Here is a 23,322-nt window from a genome sequence, read left to right as displayed (position 1 = left end):
TCAACAGAAACCAGAAAGAATAACCCTTTTCTTAAAGATCTGAATATTCACAGAATCATAGAATGGCCTGGGTTGAAAAGAACCTTAAAGATCATCTAGTTTCAAACCCCCTGCTCCGGGCAGGGTTGCTAACCACCAGAGCAGGCTGCCCAGAGCCTCATCCAGCTTGGCCTTGAATGCCTGCAGGGATGGGGCATCCACAACCTCCCTGGGCAACCTGTTCCAGTGCCTCACCACCCTGAGTGAAAAACTTCCTCCTGATATCTAACCTAAATCTCTCGTCTTAGTTTAAAACCATTCCCCTTGCCCTATCACTATCAACACATGTAAACAGGTGTTCCCCCTTCCTGTTTATACGCTCCCTTCAAGTACTGGAAGGCCACAATGAGGTTTCCCCTGAGACTTCTCTTCTCCAAGCTAAACAAGCCCAGTTCCTTCAACCTTTCTTCACAGGAGAGGTGCTCCAGCCCTCTGATCATCTTAGTGGCCCTTCTCTGGACCCATTCCAAGAGCTCCACATCCTTCTTGTGCTGGGGGCCCCAGGCCTGCATGCAATATTCCAGGTGGGGTTTCACAAGAGCAGAGGGGGACAATCACCCCCTCTCCCTTCTGGCCACCCCTTTTTAAGGCAGCCCAGGATGCAGTTGGCCTTCCGGGCTGCAAGTGCACACTGCTGGCTCATGTCCAGCTTCTCGTCCAGCAGGACCCCCAGTCCCTCTCTGCAGGGCTGCTCTCAAGGTCTTCTTCACACAATCTATATAAATACCTGGGATTGCCCCACCCCAGGTTCAGCACCTTGCACTTGGCCTTGTTGAACCTCATTAGGTTCTCATGGGCCCACTTCCCCAGCCTGTCCAGGTCCCTTTGGATGGCATCCCTTCCCCCTATTGTATCAACTGCACCACTCAGCTTGGTGTCATCTGCAAACTTGCTGAGGGTGCACTCGATTCCATCGTCTGTTATTGATAAAGATGTTGAAGAGTCCCAAGACCGACCCCTGAGGGACACCACTTGTGACCGGCCTCCACCCAGACACAGAACCATTGACCACAATATTCACTGCCTTCAGCTGTAATTGTAGCTCCTTCTTTAGACGAAGGTAAGGCATACACATTTAGACTCAGGACACCTAGCAGGAATTTGATCAATTCAGTTCTTATTTTAGGATCTGCTTCCTTTCAAAGAGTTCCATCCTCAGTTTGTCTGTTCCTCGAGGTTGTCTTCTGCATAAAGCCAAGAGTACGCACAGACAACACTAAAGTCCAGGTTAGTAAGACAAAAGTGTCAAATCTAAGTAAACTGGATATTGAAATAATTGCCCTATAATTGTAGGCATTAAACATTTTTATTATAATTGGATATGCGCTACTTGCTTAAAGAAAAAGGATACATACAACTCTCTTCAAATATTCAAATACATCATAAGGAAAATGTGAAAGACCCATAGCAGTTAGAATTGCTGAAGTGTGGGGCGATTCTGAGTATTTGATGCAGTCTACTATCAAATAAGCCTCACTTTCATGTGGTCTGAAAATACACCAAAACCAGTTCTTTCCTGCATCAAATCAGAAATAAGAAATTCACCAAAACATAGGAAAGCATTAAAGTTTTTGCCTTGCTGGTTTCAGACCTAAGAAGACCCACACCAGCAGCAGTATCTTTAACAAAAGCTTATTTATTCATCTTGTTCTTATGTGCTACTAGCAACCTTCAATTACTTTAACTTCAAGATCTCCTTCTGTGCTAACTCACATTGTGGTGAAACTACCTCTTGTATAGCAGTAAGTCAGGTTTTACAATCCCTGGCTTGATTAGTAATTGCCAAAGCTATTCAAGCACAAGAAACATTGCTCTGATAAGCAAAGTCAAATAGCTTCTTGTTCTTTAACTCAAAAGGAAGAAAAGTGAAAGACGTATAGTGTCTCACTTCTTGGCTTCCTTTGACTGTGTGAAAAGCTGGACCATACTGAAGTGACATCTGTTACTGCAAAAAGGAAGGAAGCAGCCAGTGGTTTGGGACATTACATGTTCAGCATGAAGGACGGGGCAAATAGGGACAACAGTTACTGTTGGGTGAGCAGGAACAGCACTATGCCCACGGGGAGTTTTTGCTGTTGAGGCTTTTATTTATTTTTTTTTTTTTTACACAACATGCTAAGATGACAATAAAAGGCAGGCAAAGAGCTTAAGATGGATTAGTGAGCTCCTTTGTATCAACTCATTGACAAGCTTAATTAGTGTGTGATTGTGAAGGCAAAAATCCTGACCACGAATTTACAAATCCAGGTACAGCAGTAATAGATGCATAGCACCCAAACAGAGAGACTGCAGATCAATTTTCTGTTTGAATTGGAAACTAATGATAAAGAACAAGAATTAAAAAAAAATAATCTTAAGAACGTAAAAGAGATAGGTTTTCTGAGGCACAGACAGTGACACATCAGGGCATCAATCCCCTTAAGCAGAAACCTCACATCTTGTACCTTTCCCTTGTCTTCAATAATGGTTCTGTAGCCGTTTCTCCCAGAAACAAATGCCTCCTTTGCTCTTTCCAATCCAGGATGTCAATAAAAAGGGAAATGTACAGATCTGTTCACTCAGTTTTTTTTTTTCTTCCCTCAGTGATTTTTATTTCCAGAAAACAACTGGAAGACCACTGAAAAACCCCAACATTTTTACAAGCTCTTCAGATCTTCTCAAAAGCTATATTTAACTAGGTTTTCAGAACCTAGTGCTTGACCCCTCACTTCTATGGATAACGGTAATTGTTTAAAATACATATTGGTCCCATGACTTATGTTCCAGCTCATAAAGAAAAGGATCGCATGGCAAAAAAGTTCATGTAATCACTGATATTTTAGCCTTTGAATCGTCTTTCAGCACCTCCCTAAGTTTCCTTCTCATTCTTCTACTACCATGCAATCTCTACCTGCATATAAAATAAAAATTCAGGAATAAAAATCTGAAAATGCTGTTGCAGCAGCTAGCAGAACTAAGCGACATACAAAGAGCTGCCCAATGAGCAAAGTTCACCTCCTTTCTTCACACTTAGTCCTACCAATGAAGAAATGGTTAAGATCATGATGTTATTCTAACCCCAAAAGTCTTCTAGTCTCATTTTTTAATGAATACTGATATATATTAGCATAGCCTGACAATAACTCTACAAAAAAAAGTTGTCAAATGAATATCATCAGCATTTTAAGATGTTATGTAGAAACACCATTTTTTGTGCCAGATAAAAACCCAAGAATCACCTCTGTGTACTGCAAGCCGAGGTTAATGGCTAGATACCGTCATTTATTCTTTTGATAAACTGCTAACAGTAACTGAATTCACAGCATGAGGTCACAGCTCAGGTACAAAGACCTCTGGATGAGCCAGTTGTTTGCTAAGATAACAGAAAGCTTGCCAACACTTGCCTTCAAAATATTGCAGCCTTGCTGTGCCCACCATACTTTGGGTTAATTCATCAATGCAATGAAACGCTGCATTCTTCCTATGGCTGTGTGTACAAACAAGGACAATATGGTGACCAAGCGACTGGAATTGTCTTAGGAACTGCTGATACAAAACCAATATATGTCCTTAAAGCTGCAAAAAAGGGTGCTTTTTTCAAAGCATTTTTAAGTTAGCAGAGATACCATGAAAAAGATTCCTGGTTTTGAAAAGAAAAAAAATAAAAATTGAACTACAGTCCCTAAACCACAAGCCCCACAAGCCAATACTTGCATTAATTAACTTGGGAAACTGTTCTCTATACCTAATAGGAAGCACACTCAGCACAGGAGAAGTTACTTAAAGCCCTGACACAGCAGCATTAGCTAGTATTTTAGGGAAGTAATTTTAATTATCCAGGTGTTTATCTGGTGGCAGAGAGAAAACCACGGCTGTATTGCCCTGGCTTCCCATCCTGCAATCTAGTCAGTAATAGCACCAGGGGGCTTATCAGATCTGGTTGCACAACTTTGCATAAGATCAGGGAAAACACAGAATTTTATTTTCATTCCCTTTGCTACATTCCTCAAAATCTTTCTCGTGTTTGTCAGTGCAGTACTACAGTAAGTACTACACTGTGATCAAAGCAGGCCGTTATAGGACAGCATCGTACACTGACACTTTTGAGAAACCTTTAGAAACTTCCTGAAAAGGAAACAAGTCTCCCATCAGGACTTCTGAACTTTTATTTCAACCAGATTGCCTCATATTCATGAAGAAAGCACGTGTGTATTGACATTTCAGTCACTTCCCATTGTCATAAATACAGAGCTAATTTTTCCTCTTGAAAGATGATTTAAGCATCAGAAGGAGATTTCTTATGAAGTACAACTAACTGTTGATGACACCTATGTAAGCATGTGAAGAAATGGAAAAGTAAAGCAATACATAATCAATAAATGTCATTTTGCTTCCTCATAAGAAGCTGAAGTCCATTTTGAACACTGCTTTGTAAGAAGATCACATACTTTTAATGTAAAGTTTCCTGTTTGTGAAAGTATTTCAGAATGCATCTACATGTTGCTGTCGTACTTTAAAAGGCACGGCTCTTGAGATGATTAAGCAATTTCTTTGCAGGCCATTTAGGAACAGACTCTATAAAAAGCTTTTCAAGTTTATTCTGTTAATGGCGTTAGCCTTTCAGAGTAGCTAATTTTTGCTCATCTCTTGGAAAAAAAAATCTACGTCCTTACAGCTGCTGTGAGGCTGACCTAATAATAAAATCCCCCAGTGCGCCACAGAACGAGTCTCCAGTTCTCAGTTTAAGTGTGAGAGCAAGTCAAAGCACGTGTACAGAAAGGTTCCATGTCTCTGAGGAACTCAATTCTCACTTACACCAGAAACTTTTCCTTTGAGCGTGTGCTCAGACCCCATGGTACAGAAGCATCTGAGCAGTCCAACATCGATAGGGGTCACTCTTGAATGCCTGAGACAGAACTGCTGAACTTTGTTTGCAAATTGTCTGCACAGTGATTCACAAACTATTTAAAAATCTTCCTTTTTTTCAGGCAAGTACTGATTTTTTTTTTCTGTCATCAGCTGCCTTATCCAGATGACCTGCAATAACCCCACTTCCAAAAACAAGCGAAGAGAAGTACACTGCATTGGTTTACAGAGTGTATTTTATAAAGACATCTTAGAGAAAAGAACACCAAATTTGTGAGGGAAATGAATCTGGCTCTGACAAAACAGCTCCAAGCAACGCAGTTTGCTTCCCGGCAAATTCAGACTTAATGCTCATGAATTATTAAGTTACCTTGTTGGCTGGAAGCCACGAGGGAGGATTACAGAGCTTACAGTAAGACTGTTACTGCAAACACTGGGTTTCCATAGGAACAGAAATTAGTTAAAATAACTACCTGTCATTTCTCTCAACCATATTCAAGGAAAAACAACCAAAATGTTAAAAACGTTATTAAAGCTTGCAGGAGAAATGTGGCTAAGCACCAATTACGATCTCCTTGCGCTCTCATGCATCTGCCACAAAAGCACTTGACACTGTCATTAGTTGTTTTTTGTTGCTGTTGTTGTTGTTTTTCTGGTTATTTACATCATGAAAGGTAGATATTTGTGTTCCTGAAAGGAACCCTCTCTATTAGCTAGAAGCTTCTATTTCTAAAAAAAGAGAAATTAGTCATACAGTGTGATTTCTTAGTCCCTGCCGGTGATCCTGATGTTTAACTCCTGAAAAGCAAGGCAGATCAACCCTGACAGGCGGTAGGTGTGCAACACAGAACTGTAGGGAAGGCTGCTAAGTTTGGGTTACTAGTATTTTATGGAACATTTCATCACTGCCTATAACCTGGGAAAGCTTATTTGTCAGAAATGGGTCTGAGGTCTAATACAGCGACTGGCTCTCTTAATTCTTGCTCTGTAAATTGCACAACCTTGTTACCTGGCTTTGCACGTGGCAACTTCAGGCAGAGGAAAAGAAATGGTCTTTGCCAGTAAAGGTTTTAACAGAGAGCTGAGGCATCCAAGAGCAGTGATCATGACACCGTGGCTTCCTACAGACCAAGCTGCTTACAGTATTCGCTTTCTTTGAGCTGCAGAATTTAACTCAACATTTTAGCAATGTGCACCCCTACCATCTGAGACAGCACAATCTTTCTAGTGGTATGCGTTCATGGTCTGTTTTTGTTCTTTCTGAGCAGGAACAGGGAAGAAAAACATAATAGGAAAAATCAGTTGCAGGTATTTAAAAAAAAAACTATTAAAAATAAAATGAATCACACTTGAAGAAAAATCTGTATCCTTGCCCCCTGATATGTGCAATCTGATCTGCAAACGTGAAAGGCTTTCTTTTGGGAAGCATGGCATTGGTGGGGAGATTTGAGATATAATGGTAAAAGATCCTCATTTACAATGAATTCATATTAGAAATTATATAGGATAGAGCGAACATCTCTAATAAAACCACCTTATCTCTCTAACTTTCATATACCAATTCAGACAATAATACTTTCTTTAAAATATACAATATTAACAGGAAAAGGGATAAATAGGAAAACTAAGCAAATGCAAATTAGTGAGAGATGTCTAAGGAATAAAAGTCAGCTGGAGCAAGTAGTAATGAAAATGGAAAGAAAAATGGAAAGAAATTACTCCTCCTTTGTCTTTTTTTTTTTTATTCTAGGAGATGCATATTATGCCAGAGAGACTCTTCCCCTGCCACAGTGTGTCTGCAGTAGACTTCAGAGACCCATGTATTTTTCTCATTAACTAGAATGACCAGAACAATGGCCATCGCTGTAGGCAACAATATTCTGTATTGTTTATTTGATAATCTTTAAATTCACTGAGCAGAACCAAAAACGGGTCTCCTTGTTACTACTATTGCTGTGGATTATCTATTTCATGGAAGTCAGAAAAATATTTTCCTCAAAACACTGAAAACACAATAAACTGAAGTATAGGAAATACTAGTGGAGGATTAGCGATTCCAGCAAATGAAATAACCAGAAGAGGTAACAATAAGAAATAGGTCTTTTTTTCATGACTAAGCTGAAGAAAAAGCTCATTAGCTGGTAAGCCTAATCCCTAGGTAAATTCTCTGAATATTAAGGAAATAATTCAGAACGATACAAAATTATTTTTCCCAGTAGACAAATAACTACAGTGATAGTGAATTAGATAACATTTCCATTTTAAAATAACTATGAGAAGGCTGCTATTCAAACTTAACAAATGGGAAGTTTAGTATGCAATTGCACAATAAAAGTATAATTTTCTGCTTCCTAACATAGGAACAGACAACAATGGAATATGATAACATTTTAAATGCAGTTAACAGGGGACATACACGCACGTTGCCTCAGCACTCCCAGATCTGTTGCCTTAACAGAGAGGCAATGCAGAAGAAGGCATCTTAGGGTCAGTTCCAGATTCGGGTGAAGAACGCAGCGAGAATTCCCTGCCACAACTCACACTAGCTCCAGTGCCATTTATTATCATTCCTTTTTTTTTCTTGAACTTTCCACACTAACCATATTAATTTCTTCAGCTATTTGACTTCAACCACATTCATCTACCTACTGATCCTATCTTCCCTTCTTTTAGCCTTCTTAATGCCTATCTTCTGTCCTATTCTTCCCCTGTCTGTCTCCAGCCCTCTGCTCAAGCCCCTACTCAGGTCGAACTTCTGGAAAATTTGCTATCACCGTTCACAAGTCTGCTTAATGTTTAAAATGAAAGTTCCAGACAATGACAATTGTCTATGATAGGAAGCATTAAAATAATATTATTCAAGAAGAAACATGTAAATGCAAGGTACTTTTTGCTCTGCTGTTCTTGCTAAGACTTTGGTGCAGCTGATACGTATTCCTATTGACAGTTTACAAGTTTACACAGCCCCAGTGCCCGTGAGGAAGGTGGGCAGGGGGTGCTCCCTGCACCAGGACAGCAGGCCCATGGTGGAGCAGGCTGACCCCTGCAGCCCCCAGGCACCATGCGGAGCAGATCCCCACGCCTCGGCCCGTGGAGGAGCCCACACAGGAGCAGGAGGCCTAGGGGGAGCCGCACCCGGGGGGGACCCGTGCTGGGGCCGTTTGCTCCCGATGGACAGACCCCGTGGTGCGGGCCCACATCAAGCAGTGCTCCAAGAGCTGCGGGCTGTGGGCAGCCCACGCAGGACGGGCACGGGAAGGGACCCCACGAGGAGCAGGGCAGGTGGTGACCGTGACGGAGCAGCGGGGACGCAGCGCTGGGGACTGACCGCAGCCCCGCTCCCTGCTGCTGGGGGGAGGCAGCAGAGGGAAGACGAGGGAGGTGGTTTTGGTTGGCTTTCAGTTCTCACTGCTCTCATCTGGTAATGTAATTTACTGCCTATTACTAATCTCCCTCCGCTCAGTCTGTTTTGCCCGTGACAGTAATTGGTGAGCGATCTCCCTGTCCTTATCTCAACCCATGAGATTTTTCATCCCATTTTCTCTCCCTGTTCTGTTGAGGAGGGTGAGCAGGAACGTGGCATGGTGGAGTTCAGCTAGCTGTCGGTGTGAAACACCACAGATAAAGAGGGAGAGAGACTCTTACCAAATTTGTAAAGATTACTTTCAGCAACTTTGTATAAATTTGCACTCTGACATCTGAATTAGGGATACTGTCTGAGAAAACTCCTACTATGGAAAAAATCAGAGAATCACAGAATATCCTGAGTTGAAAAGGACCCACAAGGATCATAGGGTCCAACTCCTGGCACCACACAGGTCTACCCAAAAATTCACACCGTATGACTAAGAGCACAGTCCAAACGCCTCTTAAACTGTGACAGGCTCGGTGCTGTGACTACGTCCCTGGGGAGCCTGTTCCAGTGCACAACAACCCTCTCAGTGATGAACCTCTTCCTGATGTCCAGTCTGAACCTCCCCTGCCGCAGCTCGACTCTATATTGACTCAGAATTTATTCCACAAAATGTTCATTATTTCTACATCCATAGTTTTTCGAAGTGGTGGATTTTATTCTTCTCTACCTAAACACCACCAGAATTTCTTTTCAGAGCCCAAAACACAGTATGGTGACTTTTATCAATTCAGTTACACCTATGAGAAGGTAATGGCAGCTTAGAGATACTAAAACAGGAGAAGACTGCAGAAGTCAGTAGCTTGAGAACACTCCTCCTTTTCTATCCCCCATATTGGCCAAATCATTTTTACACCTTTAGTATCTTAATCTCTTATATATTATTCTGCTAACTTTTATCACGTAAAGTAACTTGGTTGAAAGCTGTCTCAACGTCATGAGGGAAATCGTTTTTTACATTCCCGCTGCAGTTCCAACCCATACATGGCTGCAGAGTAACATCAGCAACAACACTGACACTTCACATTATTTGATACAGCCTTGACAAAAGGGTCCGATGGTTTCATTTCAGTTACATGACATTGGAAATACCGAAATCCAACTATCATGATAGAAATTAATAGCAAATTTTTGAACATCATTACGTTTACATATCACACTTCTTAGAACTTTGTCAGTGGCATTAAATTCTTAAGACAGAAGATGTGAGACAGACTTTACTATTCACATTTTCCCCAACATCCACCCACAAACTGGCAACATTTACATGAAACCCATCTCTCCATGTCACCTACAGCATCAGGAACAAAGCTGTGTTCTCTCTCATTTTGCCTATTGCAAACACAGAAACAGATGCTTTAACACAGAAATAGAGGTTTTGAAATTATGGAATTCCTACCACTTTATTGAAAATTGGCTGCTCAGTAAACGATACACTTCTGCATTTTAAGTGCTTTAAAATCCCGTGAGACTCAGTTTCTTCACATTTCTGTACGTGTTTCACTTAGCCATCTGCTAAGAAAGAATGGATTACAATTTTATCCTTCAGTGGGAAGCAAAAGAATATGAAAGGGCATCTCAAAAAAGCACAATGAAAAGCTTTATAAAGGCCTAGATGTTTCCCTCATTAATACCTCCACATACGCAGAGGTAAAGAACAAGAGTATGAAATTCTTTCATGGACTTCAACAGACTTTCTCTCTAATGCAACTGACTAATAAATGTTGGCTTGCCTCAGAAAACCTACAAGCATTTATAAGTTAACCACTGAGCAATAATGTCTTGTTTCTGAGCTGTCGCATGCTTTTCCATCTGACAGGCCCTGTGTCTTGTCATCTGAGGCAGAGAGGATTCAGAATTCTAAGGTAGAACCTTTGGAGAAAAATATGTCTTTCCCTAACTGCGATCTCCGGCCAAGACCACGTTCTACCATGATGCTGCTACAAAACTAAGAGCTGATTACTACTAACATAGTAGAAAAGATTTCTACCATTAATTTTAAGAGGAGATAGGATCACCATAATGCTTAAAACCTGTCTACTATATACTGTTTACACTAAAATATATCTTTGGATTTATTTTAAGGAGAATGAAGGAGGGTCAGAGGAAGATGTCTGCCCTATAAAAACGTATACTTTGTTATTCCCTTTTTGTATCCCCAATCTTCTGATGTTTCTTCGTACAGGCATTTGCTGTCTCTTTCCTTACATTAGATTGCAAATGTTCTGTGCTTATGATTCACATCAGGACACCAACTTATTGTGAAAAGGTATGACGTGTACTCTGGTATTACTCAGTACTTGAGCACAAAATTTTAGGCATCTTATGTTACTGCAAGCATCTCTCAGTAGGGAATCATACCCCGTCCCCACACCTGGGAGTCTGAACACACTGTATCCAGTCAGGTCTACATTTATCACCTAAGGAATGAGAAAAGATAGGATAATAACATAGTATGTGCTCCTTGTAGAAAGTTATATGGTGTCATGTCATTTAGGTGAAGCCTAAAGGCACAACTTATATAAAGTAAAAGAATAAAAGTGAAAAATGCTAATCAGTCCGAGTTAATAACAACCCAAATTACTGTTACACGATAGCTTTGCCTTTCCTACATTGATCCCTCCTTGCAGTGCTTCACACTCCCACAAATTAGTCTCATGAATTATTATAATTCCGTTGCTCTTTTTCTTTCCCACCTTTGAACAATGAGTACTTTCCCTTCCAAATCAAATTATTTTAAACAATAATGGGAGAAACAAATTCTACTAATTCCATCTGGATGTTTCTCCTGTACAGAGAGCAAAAAGGATGAGTCAACATTTGAAGAAAAAAATTAACTAAATTATTGACAGACAGACACCTGCAAAAGGGAAATGAAAGGAACACTTTGAGAGAAGCAAGATATAGGGCACAAATTTGCATACATGGGAACCAGCCATACCTTTCAAGGTCATTAATTCTGCAGCATTTTTCCTCTCATTTCATTCTGCTGTAAGGCAAATGGGTCATTAATATATACATTTATATAAACCTTTTAAACCTGATTATCACCAATGATCTCTTGAAATTTCCGGTAGATTCAGAGATTTAAGAGTCCACATTGGGAACTACTTAAGCAGAAGGATTATACAGTACTGCATTTTAATCACAGAATGGTTTAGGTTGGAAGGGACCCCAAAGCCCACCCAGCCCCAACCCCCTGCCATAGGCAAGGACACCTCCCACCAGCCCAGGCTGCCCCCGGCCCCCATCCAGCCTGGCCTTGGGCACTGCCAGGGATGGGGCATCCACAGCTCCTCTGGGCAGCCTGGGCCAGGGCCTCATCACCCTCAGAGTAAAGAATTTCTTCCTGATGTCTAATCTAAATCCACCTTCTTCTGGATGGAGGCCATTACACCCCTGGTCCCATCACCACACTCCCTGACAAAGAGTCCCTCTCCAGCTTCCCTGTAGACCCTTTTGGGCACTGGAAGGCCACAATGAGATCTCCCTGGGACCTTCTCTTCCCCAGGCTGAACAACCCCAACTCCCTCAGCCTGTCTCCATAGGAGAGGTGCTCCAGCCACTTGATCATCTTAGTGATGATCCAGCTGGTGACCGGTCACCAGTGGTGCTCCCCAGGGGTCGGTGTTGGGGCCCATCCTCTTTAATATCTTTATTGATGAATTGGATGAGGGAATTGGGTGCACCCTCAGTAAGCTTGCAGACAACACCAAGCTGGGGGAAGTGTTGATCTGCCAGAGGGTAGGAAGGCCCTGCAGAGGGACCTGGACAGGATGGGTCGATGGGCAGAGGCCAAGGGGTGAGGTTCAACATGGCCAAGTGCTGGGTCCTGCACTTTGGCCACAACAGCCTCATACTGTGCTTGGGGCAGAGTGGCTGGAGAGCTGTGCAGAGGAAAAGGATCCAAAGGATCCCTGTTGGTCAGCGCTCACCTGAACACGAGCCAGCAGTGTGCCCAGGTGGCCAAGAAGGCCAACGGCATCCTGGCTTGTGTCAGGAATAGTGCAGCCAGCAGGGCCAGGGAGGTGATCAACCCTCTGTGCTCTGCTCTGTTGAGGCCACTCCTCGAGTGCTGTGCTCAGCTTTGGGCCCCTCACTACAAGAAGGACATCAAGGCCCTGGAGCGTGTCCAGAGCAGGGCTACAAAGCTGGTGAAGGGCCTGGGTCACAAGTCCTGTGGGAAGCAGCTGAGGGCACTGGGGGTGTTTAGTCTGGAGAAGAGGAGGCTCAGGGGAGACCTCATTGCTCTCTACAGCTACCTGAAAGGAAGGTGTGGGGAGCTGGGAGTCAGCCTCTTCTCACAGATAACCAATGATAGGACTGGAGGGAATGGCCTCAAGATGTGCCAGGGGAGGTTCAGGTTGGAGATGAGGAGACATTTCTTCTGAGAAAGAGTGGTCAGGCATTGGAATGGGTTGCCCAGGGACGGGGTGGAGTCACTGCCCCTGGGGATGTTTAAGGAAAGGTTGGACGTGGTGCGTGGGGACATGGTTTAGTGGGTGACACTGGTGGTAGGGGGATGGTTGGACCAGATGATCTTGAAGGTCTTTTCCAACCTTAATGAGCATGTGATTGCCAGCTCATGGTAAGCTTCTCATCAGCAGGCATGTTTGTTTCTCTGCTTCACCATAAGAAGTTGACACTCTCCCTCACCTCTGATAGCTTTCATAAATTCCCTCAAAGCCACCTCAACACTACAAAACTGTCTAACAAAATCCTGTTGAAACGTACATAACAGAAGATCTGTGTGATACATCTACAAGTATCCTCATACGAGAAATTGAGTAGCCCTTACCATCACAGAACAACTGTTTTCTTCCCAGTTTTATACCACTTCACCCTGAGTTGTTCTTATCTTTACTTAGACAGGTCCCACAAAAAATGTATCAATTACATTATATATTTTTTGTAACTTTTATTTTATAAGCATCATTCCAATTGTATTTCATCTGAACATACACCCATCCTGTTTTGCTTTCTCTATAGCACTGAACAAAATCCAAGGCAGTTAGTTAGCTAGAAAATAATTAAATGGATCAGTGAAAATGGTGTTTTCTTTTAAAAGTTATTTGATCCTTCTTATTTGTTGGAGAACCACAGTTACTAGCACAAACTCAATTTTCTTGGACAGACGATTTTTCTTTTCCAGTTCAGCCAAAGATATCTGAATCTAAACTGTTAAGCTTCAGAAGTATTCTTGTATATCAGCTCTAGTAACAACAGAAGCTTTGAGGACATCTTGCTTCAGGATTCAGAGCATCCTAAGGATTCTTCACAGGAAAGAACTGTGCAGGATGAATAATCAACCTAATCTTATCTTATGTGATGAAATACGGAGTTGGATATGTTGAAAATTCCTTAGAGACCGTTTGAGTGACATACCACTACCGTATTGTGTATGACATAAAACTTTCCTGTCAGTGGAAGATGCATCTTTGCCTCTCAATTCCCCCCACTTGCACATTCTGTGGATGAAAACTTCTATTCCACTCTGTACATCCTAGAGTGCTGAGGAACCAGTCAGTCACTAAAATGCCACAGTACTCTGTTTTTAAATATTGGTCACACTTTTGGGTGATACAGGTTTAGATTCTGGTCACAAGCAATCAGCTTTACCTAGATAGAATTAATGATAAATTTATGGATAAAATAAAATACTTAAAAATCTAGATTTTGGAGAAAAGTTATAATAATACAAACCCACAGAATGCACTTCAAAGCTCATACTAAGTATCCACTGTGGCTTTGCCAACATCTGAGCTAGCTTCTAGCTTTCTTCGGGTAAACTGGAATCTTCTCCCTTTGCTGAGGATAATCTCTGCCTCTTTTTACCTCTTCTCTGCGCTCTCCCCCCAGGGACAACAGTGAAAAGTAACTTTTTTTTTTCTCCCTGTTGTATCCTTTCTTTTTGCTAGCTTTTAGCTTAGGTAAGCTTTCCTTCCATTCCTTAGGTAAGCTTTCCTTCCATGTTTCCCAGGGCACTACAAGGTAGTATTCAGAAGATTGCATTACTGTTCTTCCCATCGCTTCTGGTTTCTCATGTAGCATTTCCAGAGTACATTTTCTCTAGCTTGAAACCATTTTGGCTTACAGTTAATATTTCTCAGAGTATAACTATCAGATAATAAGATGTGCTGGGAGCATCATAATGAGAAACACTACAATAGCACATGCAAAAAGAAAGCAGTTCTTAATCTGAGTGACATCTACCTATCCATACATACTTTCTTTGTTATATGTTGTCACTTCTGGGAAACCTGGTAATACATGAATTGAAGAAAGATGCAATATTCTGGAGAATTGCTACTGACTTCTTCTGTTTCTTTGCTTCCAAAGCCAAAAATAATACCACAAAAACATCACAAAAAGAGCTACATAGATTTTTGATCTAGACAGAATAGAGTAAGTGTTAATAATGGGTCATGTAAGCAGGAAGGAGAAATTATAATGTGCACTAATGGTGCTCAGTGAAGAGGACATGATCTTGTAAATGAAAAGTAGGCTATAAGGCAGATGTCACAAGAGCAATAAATTACTGTTGAGTTCTGCACAATGCACACCAAAGAAGGTGCTTTCAATGTCTTTCTTCATGAACATATTAAAAAACACCAATGAGAAAAAAATCTTAGTTTCATTACCATGCCACCGATAATGTTCTTAGCTGCCAATCTTCACTGTAAATTTTAATCTAAAAATACAAACAGCCAACCTTTGCTACTACTTTAATTGTTTAAGCTGGAAATACTCATTATCTAAAAGAAGCATCATTCATAGTTGCCCTTTCTTCTTGCCACATCATATACTTAAACCATTATTTCTGAAAGAAGTGTGCTAGGCAGAAATAATCCCACCTTAGTTTAAAGGAGCTCCAGACTAGCTCTAGTTCACTGACCCATCTGCAGGGATGAGAAAGGAGATAGGATACCTACTCCTACAAAAAAAAGAATCAGAGTAACTTCCCTCAGTTTGCTGGCTACATGCTGCAAGGGCCTGCTACTGACCACATTCAACTTGTCCACAGCATCAGGGCCATGTTTGCCTTCATTTTCCATTTACTGCCAATGTACCCACAGAAGCCATGTGTGCATGCATATCTTTCTCTCCTTCTTTACCTTTGTTGGGATCTAACCCCAGTAGGCAGTTAAGCACCACGTAGCTGCTCACTCCCTCCCCATTGGGACAGGGGAAGAGAATCAGAAGGGCAAATGTTAGAAAACTCATGGGTTGAGATAAAGACAGATTAATATTTTAAAAAAGGAAAAAGTGTGCTAGAAACTTCAGCTGTTTTAAGATGTGTTTAAGATGTAACCAGAATGAAAAATGTTCGAAGATAAACCTAATAAAGAAAAAAAAACATTCTGAAATATATGTACTCTTTCTTACACTTGAGGGATTATTCAAGTTAATTTTCAGCAAAATTTCTATAATGTTTTTAAATGCATAATTTTTGAAGTTATGCATAATTGTGTGCATTTTTAATAAAAAAGACCTGTAGTAAAGATAGCTAAGCCTCATGACTTTAAAATAAGCTATTAGTTATTGTTAATAAATTTATTTTTTTTCCATCCATCAATATACTGCTGCACCAAAAACTGCTGTTTTTTTTTTTTTTTTTTTAAAAAAAAAACAAGATAGAACTTACTAAATCCATCCTTCCAACACAGATACCATTGGATAAGTTTTTCCACCAGTTTTCCACTTTTATAGTAGTTTCATCAATCCTGTATCTCCCTGTTTTACCATATTCAGTCTAATGCTTCTTTTTGTTGAGGTGAGCTCCCATGTAATTGAATAAAATTAGTGTGTTCTGATGTGACTTCTGCTTGACAAATCTATGTTGACTTTTACTTTTCTTCTTATGAGCTTCTAAGAGCTAATAAATAGTTTATTTGTTCCAGAACTTTTTGCATTTGTCATCTGATTGCACTTGACCTTCTGGGGGAGATGGAGGCAAAACAGCTATTAAATACTCCAGCTATCTTGGTAACATCTGCTGATAGCTTAATGTCCCCTTTAATCTGTTATTTCTTGATTTTCTAAAAAAAACTTTTTGCAACAAAAGCATTATGGACTTAATCTTCACTGCTACTGAGGTCCCTTGGTAATTGCATTTTTCTACAACTTTGTCTTCTTCCATCCCCATTTGTGCAGTTTCATCAGTTTCTTTTTAAATACTTTCTACCAGACTACGTCAAAGAACACACAATACAGGCTGCTTTTGCCATATATTTCATCTTCCCTTTACAATAGAACAATTTTATTGTGCTCTTTATATTGTCTTAAGGAAGTGACAACTCTCAAATTTCTTTCCTCTGTACCTTTTTTTTTGTACCTTTTTTTGTTTATCAGCACCTGCCTTATTGAAGTTCACCATCTTCATGTTAACATTTTATTTCTTTTCTAGTTATCATAAACTATCATTTCACAGTCATTCATTCCAAGGTAATTCAACCAATGGGTTGTACTTCCCATTGGTTGTAATCAAAACTAGCTGAAGTTTCTCATTTCCCTTGAACTTCATGACAAACAAGCTGAGGTATTAAAGTTTAGTACTAAAGTTTTGTTTCTTTTCTAATGTATTTGAATGTAAAAATACAGGATAACTTTTGCAATAAAATTTCCCAAAGACTTTAAAACATACAACCAGACTTTTGCTCCTTTTGGTCTAAGCCTAAGCCTAAGATCTAATGCTCAAATTGATCAGTTTTTTTCTGGTATGGGCTGAAACAAGTTACTGAGGCAGATGTTTATTAATCCAGTTCTATGTACTCAGAAGTATTTGTTTTTATAATTTGTCACAGTAAAGTCTTTTTCAAAAATCTCTAAGTCTCACACCCCTGATAGCAGCATTGCTCTTGATATCTGTATTTCCCCACCATTGTCTTTTGTCTGCTTCTTTTTAGAAAGCACAAATCACTAGCTGTACAATACCATACTTGTATTCAGAAGCAGAAAATACATCTCAAATTGTATTTCAACTCTAGCTCCAGCCTTCTGATTGCTAATCCATAACTGGTGCATACTACTACTTCAGCTACTGAAACACAGCAGAATGTTTTACTTTTCTTCAGTGAACCTGACTTGAAAGTAACTATTGCAACCAACAGGATCAATGAGGTTGTAAACTACTGTGTCCAAAGCAATAACACCGAAAGCCAGTCAATTTCCAGCATAACAGTAGAAAAAGCTTGGGTAAGAAATTCATCAAGATCAAAAACATTTAAGAAAAGTCAATTTGTCCATTTCACTTAGAATGCAGAATGTAGCTTTGCCCTTTAAAAAACAAAAACAAAAAACCCAACACCTTAATGTACTATTTCCTGAGGCACACAAAAGAGGAAAGAGACTTCGTCTTCCAAAGCAGATATAAGCACATCATTCTAAATTTGTAGCAGTGTCTTTGTTTTCTACTTTTAAGTTTCTTCTCTAAAATAGAGCCTAGCCTCATTACATACTTCTTCACCACCCCTCTTTGGGACATAAGACAATATAAAAATAATGCTTTTACTACAGCAGCTCATTGATGCATAATATGAAGAGCTAAGTAATAACAACTGTTTGCACATCAAAGTGTTAGTATATATATTTAAATCTGCCTGAATCCCTTTGCACCTTTTCTCATTGTAACTATTACTTTCTTTTTATCACTGGCAAAAACCCTCAAGGTTTTCCCACTCTATGTTAACATATCAAGCAAAGTGCAGTCCAAGACTATTAATCTTTTGAAGCTGTTTGAGGCCTTCCACCGTCATGGCAGCAGTTTGTCCCTTCCTCTTTTCTGCAGCTTTCCTCATCTAAATAATTTGATATTTTACTTCTTTTTGACATAGGTTTTTGTTTTGTTTTTATTTGCCATTTTCATCTTTCCCTCTTAACAACTATTTTCTGTTAATTCTCTCCTAGAAGAATCATAGGCATATACTCCTACCTATATCAAAACAGGCATTGTTCAGGTACTGGGGGTGAAATAAGCATGATGTAGCATCATAGTAGACATTCTTGCCACATTCTGCAAAATCATCTTTAAGTTGCCCAAGTAAATGTTGACAGATGTAATCAAGTCACTAGAGCTTTCTAATATATAACACTTTTTAGTGAGTTGTATTCTGAAAAGCTACAAATCCATTATCTTTCTACTCTGAGCTTCCTTGGACAGAATGATGTTCTTCCAAAGAAAGGAAGGAATGTTCTAGGGGCTCTTTCCTCAGCTTGGGACAAATATAATCTCATTTGATGAAATATGTAGGACGGTTTTGACTACAGTACCAGAAGTCATCAATGTCAACTGTCAGGACATACTTTTCATCAAAGCTCAAAAAAACCCACAAACTAGCTATGATCACTTCATTTCTGAGACAATATATACGCTGCACATTTCATATTTGCTGACATTAGTATCAGTATCCTCAAGGTACTTAGCAGCACAGTTGTCTGGCCTAGACGTAAGGATGAATACAAATTTCCCACTTTATGTTGCTAGTAAGAGTGATGGAAATAAGCGATATTGTAACATGCCTATAAAGCAAGGACTGGACGAAAGCTCAAGAGCTTCAATTCAGCACACAAACACACAGCAGTCTTCCTTCCAAAAGTCATACAGTATGACCCTGCAATTCTTGGTATTTCTTAAACAACATCCCTAAAAATGTAGCTACTAAACACTAAGACCTTCAGTAACATGCAGAGACCAAGTCAGAAACCTAAATAAAACTCAACTATTCTGTACCTTCAATACTTTGGTTATACGTAAGCAACAAATTTTATACACAACGATCAGCAGTATTGATATTCTCGTGTATGCATTGCAGGACTGTCAGCTTCTGATTTAGTGTTCTCCTTTGGGTTGTGTCACAAGAATAGCTCACATGCTTTTCTCCAACAATCATGTGCTTTGCTCACATTTTTTTTCCTATAAAGCATTTTAATTACATGATAAAGTCCTACCTGATCTGCTTGCCTTCTCGAACATCATACAAAGAAAAAAAGACATCTGTGTCTTCTCCAATTGTATTGTAGGTGAAGCTCTTTAGGCTGAGGAAGAAGTGATGAGGCACTGGCATACGGCAAGCTTCTCCATGACGCTGACGAATTGTATCCACCTGATTAAAAACAATGAAAGTGATTTTACTTTGTCACAAATAAAAGAGATATAGCTGACTTAATTTCAACTGAAACTTTGCTTTCCCTTCTCCATCAAGTAAAAGCTTAATTTCAAATACATCCCATTTTGGACCAGGAGAGGTTTAGGTGGGGTATCAGGAGAAATTTCTTTACTGACAGGGTTGTATGGCATTGGAATACGCTGCCCAGGAAAAATGTTGAGTCACCATCCCTGGAGGTCTTCAAGAAGCATAAAGATGTAGAACTTAGTAGTATGGTTGAGTGGTGGAATTTAGTACTAGGTTAAAGGTTGGAGTAGGTGATTTTAGAGCTCTTTTCCAACCTGAATGAGTCAATGATTGTATGATAAATGACAAGGTTTTTCTTCCTCTTTTTTTCCCCCACTTTTAATTTGAACAGCTGAGAAACCATGAAATCAAGTAAGTAAAAAACATATTGATTATAAAATTGAAGTGTATTTTTTTCAAGTAAGCCAAATCAACCCTGCTTCTCAAGTATTGTCTTGATTTTGGTACGAAAAATGAGCTCTAGTAAGACACTGTTACTGTTCTTGATGACTTCCTTTTTCAGTAGATGAACTTCTACTCAATTTTTTAAGAATAACTTTTAGGTTATTTCTTTTTAGCAGCTGTAATTCATTTATGGTTATCATTTAGAACAAGGCCTTAGAGGCTAATAGCCCTGCAGGTATAACAAAAATCTCATTGTTAGTTGATATTGGTTGATAACATGAGCAACCACTAAAGTCAAATAGCAGAAAGCTTTTTATTTTTGACTCAGTATATCAAGACATACAACAGTGAAAACTGGGGTGGAGAAAAAGGAGTATTAACTAGAAATAATTTTTTAATTCTGGTACCCCTTTATCCATTGTATGCTCATTTTAATAAATGGGTTGCATGAATAACCTAAGTGCACTAGGCTAGTCTCCTCTGAATGTGCTAGATAGGTAGATGCTAACAAAGGAAATCTTAATATTTTCATACTTTCCACCCAAATCTGTAGTAGCTTTCACAATACAGCTTGGAATGAATTTTGTTCTGGATTTTGAATTAAATCCAAGTAAATCCTCATCTTTTAAAGACTGGTACCTGTGGAAGCACAGTTCTCTAGTAAATATTAGAAACAGATGCCAGGACCAAGAAAGGATTACGTTACTACAGAAAGGATGTGTGAAATAAAAGCCTCCTAAGCTATGTGTTAGCAGGTAGAAAGAAGACTCACGTGGGCAAACAGAGGCTTGCAATCTCAATTGAGAACTTTTTCTATTCAGAACACTCAGAACTGAGGAAAAGAGGCCTACATGGAAGTTGAAGAAGGAGCTTAAGTTAATTATTCTGGAGGATCTTTAGATGAACTTGGGTAGTGACGTAACCAATAATCACCATCCTACCTTTACATACAGGTACATTATCAAAGACTTAAAGACCACAAAAATCCTTATGTAGGTGGTGTTTACCTGTGATGTGCTCTGCTGGACACTGTGTCTACTTGACAAATGCTGTGGAGATACAGAAGAGTAAAATTTAAGCCTTTTTGAGAGTAAGAAATATTTACATCTGCGTAGCATTAAACTGTATTTTAAAAATATGATTGTTCAAGCTCATTACCAACTCTTCACTGTCTTTTTTCCCTCCACAATGTATCATTACTCACAAGACCACTAGGTTTCCTAGTGGCTTTCAATTAAGCCATTTGTTAGACGAATAGTTTTTACAGGTGATATTTACCTTAGTTTTCAATAAAAATGGCTGCACGAGCTAGACAGAATTTCCAACATTCTAAAAGCATTTTTTTTGAGAGGTCTATCACCATATACTCCATAGTTTATGTATTCTCCTTCTAAATAAGGGGATACCTAAGTCCTCAACCATCAGTACGCTGGTTCATGAAAATCTGCATTTGTTTAAAAACAAAACCAATTGACATCTAGACAGAAAGATGATTAAAAAAAACACGTTTGCTCAGATCTGGAAATGAGATCCTGATAAATAGTTAAAAACTTTTCTACAATTTCAGCTGTCCAACACCTATACGTAAATATCAATATAGAGAGCTACATCCCCAGTGGAACTCAGAGGATGATCCTGTACTTAAAGCCCTTCATACTTGTCCTGGTTTCAGCTAGGATAGAGTTAATTTTCCTCCTAGTAGCTGGTAGGGTGCTATGTTTTGGATTAGGACGAGAAGAGTGTTGATAACACACTGATATTTTAATTGCTGCAGAGCAGTGCTTACTCCAAGCCAAGGACTTCTCAGCTTCTCGCTCTGCCCTGCCAGCGGGCAGGCTGGGGGTGCAGCAGGAGCTGGGATGGGACAGACCCAGGGCAGCTGACCCCAACTGGCCAAAGGGGTATTCCATACCGTCTGATGTCACACTGAGCAATATATAGGGGTGGCTAGCTGGGGTGGGGTAGGCAGCTGCTCAGGGATAGGCTGGGCATTGGTCAGTGGGTGCTGAGCAATTGCATTGTGCATCACTTGTTTTGTACACATTATTATTAGTAGTACAATTATCATTATTATTATTTTCTGTCTAATAAACTGTCTCTATCTCAACCCACAGGCTTCATTTTCCTGTATCTCTCCCCCATCCCAGAGAGGGAGGGGGAAGGATGAGCAAATGGCTGCGTGGTGCTTAGCTGCCGACTGGGTTAAACCACAACAATACTAAAAGGAAATGTTATAATCGGAAAATGGATTGCAAGTCTTACTGAACCCATTTAATCTCCAAATGGAGATTTAAACACTAATCCAAATTGAAAAGGTTTCTGAGCGCTTTAAAAAGCGCATCATTAGTGTTTCTGCCATGCCTGTGCACACATATTCATCTTAACATTAGCATTTTTAACAGAAATATTAACACTACCACACATTAATACATATCCTTTTCATTCTCTGCTATCTCTGTTACATATCCAACAGCTTATTCTGAAAAAAGATGCACGCTTTCTAGTAGGAGCTGCGCGATCTGTTGATAACCTCATAGCTTTAAGAGATGAAAATAAAAGATATTCCACAACATGTATTCATCAACACTTGTTCTAAACTGTTCCCCACAGAAGAAAAATACAATTTGGTATCACAAAAGATAATCTCCATAATGAGATTAAGTCAAGACGATGGAAATTTAAATGGCCTATTTTGACTTCTGTTTACATGCACAGTTGTAAAAACATCCTCTTTCACACTGCCAACAGAAGAAATTATCTCCAGCTCCATTGCCCATCTCTACTGCAGCATCTTCAGAATGTTAAAGCCCTCTTAGATGAGCTGGCTGGGTTGCCTATTTAATCTTAGTCACCAGTAACCATTCAAAATCAGTTGGCATAGAAAAGATCAGTTAATTAAACTGCTCATGGTATCCTGGTTTCTGTACGATTACTATACTGCTGCGTAGTTTCACGTACCCTTTCCCAAAGTGTATGCGTTGGAAGCCAGTTCTGGGCACATGAAATAGAAGGTGACTGAAAACAGCCAACACGGATTTGCCAAAGTTAAATCATGCTTGATCAACCTAATTGCTTTCTATGGTAAAATGACTAGGTCTCTGGATGATAAAAGACTAGTAGATGATGTCTACCTTGACCTTAGCAAGGCCTTCAATACAGTCTTCTGCAGCATCCTTGTATCCAAGTTGTGAAGTTACACCTGGTTGGGCTAAGTGTATCAGTAAAAACAAAAACCAACACATTTGGATTGTCAGGAGTCTATCTTAAGACCTATCTAATCTAATAAATTCTCAGGTGATACTAGACTGAGGGCAGTAATCATTGTATTCAAGGAGGCCACCTTTGTTCAGAGGGACCTAGGCAATCCAGAGGAATTAGCTAATACGAACCTAATGCAATTCAGCAAAGACAAATGCAAAGTCTTGCACCTGGACAGGTTAATAGTTCTGT

General features: G+C 39.8%; 1 protein-coding gene across 15 annotated transcripts in view; it reads right to left on the bottom strand.

The window, feature by feature from the left end:
- Positions 1–23,322, bottom strand: part of DOCK3 (dedicator of cytokinesis 3) — a 212,402-nt gene that overhangs the window by 112,041 nt on the left and 77,039 nt on the right. For all 15 annotated transcript variants that reach the window (XM_035338064.1, XM_035338065.1, XM_035338068.1 and 12 more), the window contains exons 8-9: positions 20,880–20,921; positions 19,244–19,398 (exon numbers count right to left, since the gene is read on the bottom strand). In XM_035338064.1, coding sequence (XP_035193955.1) covers positions 19,244–19,398; positions 20,880–20,921 — 197 coding nt within the window. The remainder of the gene's footprint in view (positions 1–19,243; positions 19,399–20,879; positions 20,922–23,322) is intronic.

The sequence above is a fragment of the Oxyura jamaicensis genome, chromosome 12 (assembly GCF_011077185.1).
Source record: "Oxyura jamaicensis isolate SHBP4307 breed ruddy duck chromosome 12, BPBGC_Ojam_1.0, whole genome shotgun sequence".
Lineage (NCBI taxonomy): Eukaryota > Metazoa > Chordata > Aves > Anseriformes > Anatidae > Oxyura > Oxyura jamaicensis.
The sequence above is the reverse complement of the archived record's forward strand: the minus strand, read 5'-3'. Positions and strand labels throughout refer to the sequence as shown.